At 53.3% G+C, this 8,319-nt stretch overlaps 1 protein-coding gene across 1 annotated transcript; it reads left to right on the top strand.

Moving 5' to 3' along the window:
* The first annotated feature begins 1,570 nt into the window (after window positions 1–1,570).
* Window positions 1,571–6,896, top strand: LOC125622051 (mast cell protease 1A). The gene is made up of 5 exons (XM_048819613.2): window positions 1,571–1,631; window positions 4,391–4,538; window positions 5,089–5,224; window positions 5,395–5,667; window positions 6,007–6,896. The coding sequence occupies exons 1-5, from the start codon at window positions 1,574–1,576 to the stop codon at window positions 6,154–6,156; spliced, it is 765 nt and encodes a 254-aa protein (XP_048675570.2). The 5' UTR covers window positions 1,571–1,573; the 3' UTR covers window positions 6,157–6,896.
* The last annotated feature ends 1,423 nt before the right edge of the window (window positions 6,897–8,319 follow it).

Here is an 8,319-nt window from a genome sequence, read left to right on the forward strand (position 1 = left end):
CCCCACTATGGGCAGGCATGGGTAATCTCTGCCAGTGACCCTCAATCCCGTCCTGCAGACCCACCATCCCAGTCCTGGACTCAGGCCCTCAGAGAGCTCCGTTTGTGCTCCCTAACATCTGACTCTGAGAACTGTTTCCGTTCGTGACACGGCCGTGTGTGGGGACACACCTTTCACTGCCAGGGAGACAGGGAGATGTCCCTGCTCAGATGCTGAGCTTGTCAGTCAGGCCTCAGGGCTGACAGCCTGCTGCAGATGGGAGGGTTTCACCCTCCAGGCCATTGCCACTGTGGGTACGTCAACTCCACAAAAAAACCCCACGGCAGCAAGTATCAGAGGCCAAGTCCATTGATCCCTTAGGGCGGACCAGACTGGACACAGCCCCAGCTGTGCAGAGCCCAAGATGCTGAGTGTCTGCAGGTGTTGGGGGCCCGTCCTTTCTTCCTGCCATGTGACTGGGTGTACATGCCCCAGGACAGCCTCGCACCCACCTACGCACTGGGAACCTGACCCTAAGGTTTCCTGTCCCCACTCAGCTGGGGCTGCAACTCTTCTGGGCCCAGGCAGAACTGCCGCCCCCTCCTTAGACAGGCCATGAAGATGCCGCTTGTGGGCGATTAGAGGACTTCCTCTGAGAGAGAATAGGGGGTTCTCATGCTCTGTGGGTGCTGTCTCAGTCGTATTAGGGCACCCTGAGGGAGTGGGATGGTGAAGGAGAAGACCAGGGGGCTTTATACCTTTAGGGGTCATGTCTTCAAGCTCTTCTCTGCAGCTTCGTGGGCTCAAAATGTCCAATTTACCACAAGAGAAGTCGAAATTCGCAGGTGATCCCATGACTCCTGTTGCTGGGTCTTTACGAAATACACCAAGGCATTTCAGGAGAGCTTGGAGCTTGATGGAGAAATGGGGCCGGGGCCTCAGGGCAATTTGAAGCCACTTTCTGGGGCCCAGAATTGTAGGCGCGTGAGATGTTCAAACGTCTGGACAGCCAGAGTCACATTTCCAAGTGGTCACCCCTGTTGTGTGGGGACATTTGCACCGCCTGTTTAGGGCCTTCCCCATCGCCCATCACCATGGTATCTGTGCTCCCCCATGTCCACCATGGGTGGACTATGTGCTCCACATCCTCTGGGAGAATTTCTGCCGTGGGCTCGGTGGCTGGGCTACAGGAAGTCCCAGCATGGCCCCCATCCCCTTCTTACTGCTCTGAGACGCACGCTGGGGCAGAAGCGGGGAGCTGAGCCAAGCCAGCGGGTGACTCAGCATTGGCTGCACTCCCCACTAGATGAGCTGCTGGAGCAGAGGAGACGGGCGAACTCCAGATGAGCCCAGCACCAGGTGAGAGATGCCCCGTCCCAGGCTCCTTCCCCTCGAGAGAGGTTATTTTCCAGACCCAGCTCCCTCCCTCGTGCCCCCATGTGTCAGTGGCATGATGCTGAGGTTTCTGAGGGTGCCTGTGTGTGGTCCCAGCTCCCCGCGAGGGGGGCGCGTACGTGACCTGTGGTTTGCTGCTGGCTCTATAAATCCCCCAGGACTGGGGCTTGAGCACTGTCACTTTCCCCAGACGGTGACGATGCTGATCCTGATCCTGCTGCCGGCGGTCTTTCTCCTGCCCCCCTGGGCTGGGGCTGGTGAGTGCAGGGGCATCAGGGATCATGGGGAGTAGAGCCGGGAGCTCCTCTGGGCTGTTTGCAAATCCCGGATCCTCCCCAGAGTCAGATGCTTCTGCCAGGGTGATCGCTGGCTCCCAGGACCTGGCTAGGGACGGGTTTGGAGGTGGGGGTGAAGGAGTCTGGGTGGTGGAGCTGGTACTGAGATAAAGCCCCCGAGAGACACACAGAGAGCTTGAGAGCAGGAGAGAGACACTGGGGTATCTTAAGTGGGGACTGGGAGCCAAGACGCCTGGGTTCTATCCCCTGCTTGGGAGTGGGGTCTAGTGATTAGAGTAGAGCTTGGGGGTGGCAGCCAGGACTCCTGGGTTCTCGCTCATTCTTCCTTTGTCTGTGCTGTCATTTTAAATCGAAGTTCTTTAGGGAAGGGACTGACTTTCCCTGAGGGTCTGCGCAGGACCCGGCAGAACGGGGCCCTCCTCTGGGTTGGTGGCACCATATGCAAATAACAGCACCAGACTGTCAAAACAGCCTCCTTCATATGGACGTCAAACTAACATCCATGAGTCGTCTGTTAAAACGTTCAGATGTGAGCTGCACACAAACTTGTATGGCTTTAATTAACCTGATTTTAAACCACATCTGTAGTTCAACTGGGTCAGCTCTGCCTGTGGCTGCCCTGATATTGATTTAAACCTGGCCAAAGCATCGGAAACTTCCCAGGGGCCAGTTAACCTCAGAGAACCAGCCTTCAACCCATACAAGTGTCTCAGGACGTGCATTTGCACAAGGTTAAAACAAACCATGCAGTCTGGCAATTCCTAAGTCCTACATCCCTCTGATGGTTAGAGACCCTCTCACTTCCACCTCCATCTATCCCTGCCCAGTTTATCTCCATTTCTTCTTCTACCTACGTTGTCCTTCAGCTTCACCAGCTCTTCCCTGCCCCTCCTGTCACCTCCACCCTGATGTCTTTACACCAATTGTCTAGCTTTGACTTCATCCACCTGGGCTGAGATGTGTTCAGAGTTGGTCTGAAAAGTTTTTCCCTGGGAAATTTCAACTTTTCAGTGAAGACCCCCAAAGTAATTTGTTTTTCTAATAACTTTTTATTATTTTTTAAAAGATATATAGAGAGAGTGAGAAAACAAACAGCAAAATATACATAAACTTCTCATAATGCATAAACACCTCATAAGATATTAAGTATTTGCTACCTCACCTTTGCTAAGCTTGAAACATTTAGTTATCTATAATATGAATGGTTAGAATATCAATCACTTATTGTATTCCACAATTTACAAACAAAATATGCTTTATAAAAATCCCGCTAGTTAAAGAAAAATTATTAAAGTAAGATAAAGGCTAGAAGCAAAATTCAAATGAGAGGCATAGATACAGGGAGTGGAAGGAAGTGGGTAGGGAAGCGGGGTGGTGAGGTGGACCCATGAATTTGACAGGATGATCAGATACTTCTAGGAAAGCATCTCATATCTCTAACAACTTCTCTTGGGAATCTCTGTAACAGTCGATAGCTCTTTCCCTTGGCAGCCAAGCTTAGGATGTCTACGCTCTAATCTTTGATTGTTGGTTGTTTTTTGGATTTCCGTTTTGGCGGTACTTGCTTTTCACTGCTGTTAGTGCTCTGCTTAGCCAAAGTCTTTCTGTTTTATTCTGCTTCCAGTTAACACCCACTAGGTTGAAAATTACAGGTTTAATTTTATTTGATGGGGGGAAAAAAAACACTGTCCCCTTCAGTTCTGCCCAAAGCCTACTGGTCTATGAGCATATGGGTGAAGTCAGCACCTTCTGTGTCACAGCTGACTTAGCAGCACGTGCATTGAACAGTTGAAGAGGGGTCCAATGCATCCTCCATAGGATTTCCTGTGGAATTCATCTTAAATGTAGCTCCAAGGAGCAGTTCGGAGCATGGGCTACAATTTGTTTCCATTTGGTTAGCAGAAAATTATTGGCCTAGTTCCTTCTCCCAATGCTTTTTCAGAGGATGAGTGTTTAGTTCAAATTTGCTGGCCAGGTCTGCATAACGTTGCCATAGATCCTGGCAATCTTGGTAACATTTGGAGAAACAAAAGCAGTAATGGCTGAAGGGCTGCGAAGGCAGCAGGGCTAAACAGATGGGGGGGCGGCATGTTTCCCTTTCATACCTTGCCACTCCATCTTCGTCTGTAGTGTGACCAAAATTAAAATTGTTTTGGTGACTAAAAACTCACACATTTTCAGCTGAAAACTGTCAAAAACTGGGGGGGGGGAATAATCAGTTTTCAAAAAAAAAAAAGAAAAGCCAAAATGTTTGAGGAGAGGAGATGCCTTCTGGAAAACTTTTCATTGTCTAGACAATCTGATTTTCTGTACAAAAGCAGTTTGGAGGGGCAGCTTTGGACCAGCCCTGGCTTGTCACTACGGGTTGGTGGAGAAGGTGAAATGTCAGCAGGGGACCTGTCAGTGGCGTTCTGGCTGACGTTGACACCCAAAGCCGTTACCTCAAGGCAATGCGATTACTGACCCACTCCCGGTGCGTTTTGCACCAATTCTCCACCTCGCGAGGTCAGAGCTTTAGATTTATCCTCCGGCCCCATGGGGTGTCCAGTCTGGGGCAGAGCTCAGGATGGGGCAGAGTTCCAGGCACACGGATCCCCCAGGGAGAGCACCACAGGGGGTGGTTTGAGGCTGTGGGGACTCCCCTTTGGGATGGGGAGCTCGGTCCCAGCTCGGCCCAAGGAGACAGTGGGACTCTTTATATGAACCTGGTCCCCACACAGGCGAGATCATCGGAGGCCGGAAAGCCCAGCCCCACTCTAGACCCTACATGGCCTGTCTGCAAATAAAACGTGGGGACAAGAGCTATCGCTGCGGAGGGTTCCTGGTGGCGGAGAACTTCGTGCTGACGGCCGCTCACTGCAATGGAGAGTAAGCGCCTCTGTGCTGGGGATGTCGGGGCAGGTCGGGGTTAGCGGGTGATGGGGCAGCCGGGAGCTCTGGTGCTGTCACAGGTTGCAGGGAAGGAGCAGTTAGTGCGACAGGCTGAGAGAGCAGAACCCAGGGACATGACCTGGTCAGGGGGCGTCGTCGTGTCTCTAGGGGCCTCTGCAAACCATGGTCCAGATCCAGCTCTGGGTAAATCAATGGAGCCACAGCCAGTGGCACCAGCTGGGGTCTGGCCCATTGCCCAGATGGGACAGGGAGGGGCTCACAGCCCCAGGACAGCTCTGCAGGGCTCTGGGGTGGGGGCAACTGGGCATAGACCCCTGTCTGGATCTAGCTGGGAGGGGTCCCCTGGCTGGAGGGGATCTGAGACCCAGAGGTCAAGGGGAATGAAGGCGTCTGAGATCACTGCCTGAGTGTCCCATGCTGCCCTGTCCCCACAAGATCAGTACTTATGTCAGACCAACATGTGCCCACCCCCCACCTCAGTACACTCCTGCCCCAAGTGCCCATGTCTTGCTCTTGGCTTTTACAGCAAGATCACTGTGTGCCTGGGAGCCCATGACATTAACCAAGGGGAACCGAGCCAACAGAAACTCTCCGTGCGCCGCCGGATCCCCCATCCGCAATACAACAGAGAGACCCATAATAATGACCTCATGCTGCTGCAGGTAACACCCCACCCCATCACCCCTCCCGCAGTGACCTCACACTGCTGCAGGTACTACCCTCATCCCATCTACATTGGCTGTAGTTTCTCTCTTCTTGGAGTCTCTCTCTACCCATCATCAGCTCTGACCTTCAGATTGACCCTGGTGCTTGTGTCCTCTCTTGTTTGTAGCTGGAGCACAAGGCAAAGCTCAATGAACAGGTCGGGCTCATCCCGCTCCCCCTGGCTCATCAGGGAGTGCAACCAGGGACCGTGTGCAGTGTCGCCGGCTGGGGCCGGACGAGCACACAGAACAAGGAGCTCCCCCATAAACTCCGGGAGGTGGATTTGAAGGTGCTGGATGATCAGACGTGTCTGAAGTATCCTGGTGGGACATATTCTAAATATAACAGCTACACGATGATGTGTGTGGGGGACCCAAAGGAGAGTAAAGCCTCTTTTAAGGTGAAACTCCCAAGCGTCCTTGATAAATCCTTATTATTAACGAGGCTCCTGCTGTTGCAGTTGGGCCCATGAGCAAAGATCAGAGATCAGGCTCTGCTGCGCTAAGTGCTGTACGAACCAATGGGAAAATATCTGGTCTTCTCTCGGGGGGTGGGGGGGGACAGAGATTGACTGGGTGGAGTTGGGGGTTTGTTGAGACAGGCTGGGCTGTGGGGGGGCCCAAGCAGAGACCATCTGGGTAGCAGGGGGGGTGTCACTAAAGTGTCCACCAGTGTTTGAAGAGCGGTGGGAAATGACTCACTGAGCTTTTCGCCATCTGTGGCTTGTTTTGTTTCGCAGGGTGACTCTGGGGGCCCCCTGGTGTGTGGGAAAACAGTCCAGGGCATTGTCTCTTGGGGGCCTATAAGTGGTAGCCCCCCAAGGGTCTACACAAGAGTCTCCACCTTCATCCCCTGGATACAGGCCACGATGAGGAGGCTGCAGCCCTGAGCCGTGCTGGAAATCGCTACATGGGCTGGATCTGCGCCGCTTCTGCCCTTTGCATTGGCCCAGATGCAGGGCCTGCTTTGCAGAGGGGCTGAGTCCCCCAGGCTGATCTCCCCCACCCCAGACACCGCTCCTCTCAGGCAGTGCCCCACCCATGAGCATCAAGGCAGGGAGCCTCGGGGAGTTAGGAGCCATGTTCAATTCGAACTCCCACAGCTCCCTTGGCAATCCCAACCCAGGCCCTTAGGCTGCGTCTTTGCTAGGGAACCAGCTGGTTTATTTACCCCGGGGTAACGGACACAATCCAAACCCTGGGGCAGACCCAGCAGTTTGTAGCCCTCCCCCATGTCAGCCAGTTGAGTGACCGTTTATGGGAGATCCTCATCATTACCTGACCTGCTAACTCCTGTTAAAACTGCAGCCTGCCCTGTCCTCACTGGGCCTTTTCCACATGTTATTTCCCCCGGGGTAGCCACCGCCCATTCCAAAGACACCTGTTCCCAGCGCTGACAAGGAGAGCGGGAGTTTGTTCATGGGAAGGGAAATTGGGAAATTATGCACCTAACTGATTTCAGCTGAAATGACAGCTCTGAGCACCTCCCCCTAACCTCCACTGCCCTGCCCATCCACGCGGCCTGGTGCATTTTGCTCGCTGCTTCTTAGCCAGCAATGAGTAAAAATGAAGTTGCAAAACAATGAATTGGTGCCTTCCTGGGAACTGAATGAATGCCCCCCAGCCTCGGACTCCCAGCTAACTTGTACCTAGCAGGTGTAACCAGGGTTTTGGGCCTGGTGGTGAATTCACGCCCTGGGTTTGAGTAATTCATGCCAGATCTGCTAGAAAGACAAGGAAAATCACCAGTGAAAAAGCAAATCACTGTGTGACTGATATTAACTCTGGTATCCCACCACTGACACCTAGGCCAACTCCCTGCCAACAGGAGTGCACTTTAGGCCCACTGGAGGAGAAATCAATACCAGGGTATTCTTAGTTCCTCTTGTACGTCATTCCCCTTCCACTCTGCACCTGGCCAGTACCCTCTATCAGGCATCTCAGCCCAGATTCAAGGCCTGATCCCAAAGAGACTCTGTGTGTCCTCCCAGCCTGACTGACTCTAATCAAGGGCTATTCAGGCAGGAGGCAAACTCCATTGCTGTTTGCAACAGCTCCCCTGCAAAGAAAATGTATCACAAACCTAGCCCAGTGCAGCAGGGATCCATGGACCGGCTCTGATGCTCTGGGAAGAGACGTCTCAGACTGGGATACGGTACCATCTGCCAATGCCTATTAGTGTCATCTCATTGTTCCCCTGGTTCTTCCCCGTCAGCCTGTATGTAGCCACTTGTTTTCTCCTGTCCTATACCTAGACTGTGAGCAACTGGGGACAGGGGCCATCACTGTGTTTTGTGTTTGTACAGCACCTGGCACACTGGGGTCCTAGGCCATAGCTCAGAGTCCACCTAGGTGTTACTGCAATACACCTAACAAGTCACCTACAGTGGCAATGGGATTCTTTGCCATGACTGGGTCTTCTAGGCGCTACCATAATACACCTAATAAACAGTGTACAGCACCCAGCACAATGCAGCGCTGGTCATCTGACAGTCCTGGACCTGCTCGAAGTCTCAGGTTGGACGCCAGAAACCAGAGTCACCCCAGGATCCCAGCTCAAGCTGCCATCAGATCTGCAGGTGTCACAGCACTGAGCAGTGTGGTAAATGCTGACAAAGCCAGGGCAGGTGCAGGGAGCAAGCTGGGGCACTTAGTGAGCTGGGCCCAGTCACACCCCAGCGGTGAGAATCCAGCAGATGCAGCATTCTCCATCTCAGCCCCAGGGAAGTGGACACCTCCCCAGATCCGGGACTGTGTCCTGGAGAACTGGGGCTCAACAAAGGATCTAGGGAGGCTTACAGTGAACAAGCAACACCATGAACTCCCCATGCACCACTGGGGCAAAACTGGCCAGACCTGGGCTGTAAAAACAGAGGCATAGGAGCAGGGAAGGGATTTTGCCTCTCCATGCAGCATTGGTGAGACTAATACCGGCCCTGGGATGGGGGACAGGCTGGCTCAGAGGAGCAGGGAATGGACTTGAGGCCTTTCCCCTCTGGCGGTGGGGGCTAGCTGTGATACGGCCTCATGGCAGGGGACTGGCTGGTTCAGGG

The sequence above is a fragment of the Caretta caretta genome, chromosome 13 (assembly GCF_965140235.1).
Source record: "Caretta caretta isolate rCarCar2 chromosome 13, rCarCar1.hap1, whole genome shotgun sequence".
Lineage (NCBI taxonomy): Eukaryota > Metazoa > Chordata > Testudines > Cheloniidae > Caretta > Caretta caretta.

Excerpts from the sequence above, each read along its gene's own strand:
- LOC125622051 (XM_048819613.2), top strand. The coding sequence starts at position 1,574 with ATGCTGATCCTGATCCTGCTGCCGGCGGTCTTTCTCCTGCCCCCCTGG. Across the intron at positions 4,539-5,088 it reads GCCGCTCACTGCAATGGAGA|CAAGATCACTGTGTGCCTGG; the intron begins GTAAGCGCCTCT and ends TGGCTTTTACAG. Across the intron at positions 5,225-5,394 it reads ATGACCTCATGCTGCTGCAG|CTGGAGCACAAGGCAAAGCT; the intron begins GTAACACCCCAC and ends TCTTGTTTGTAG.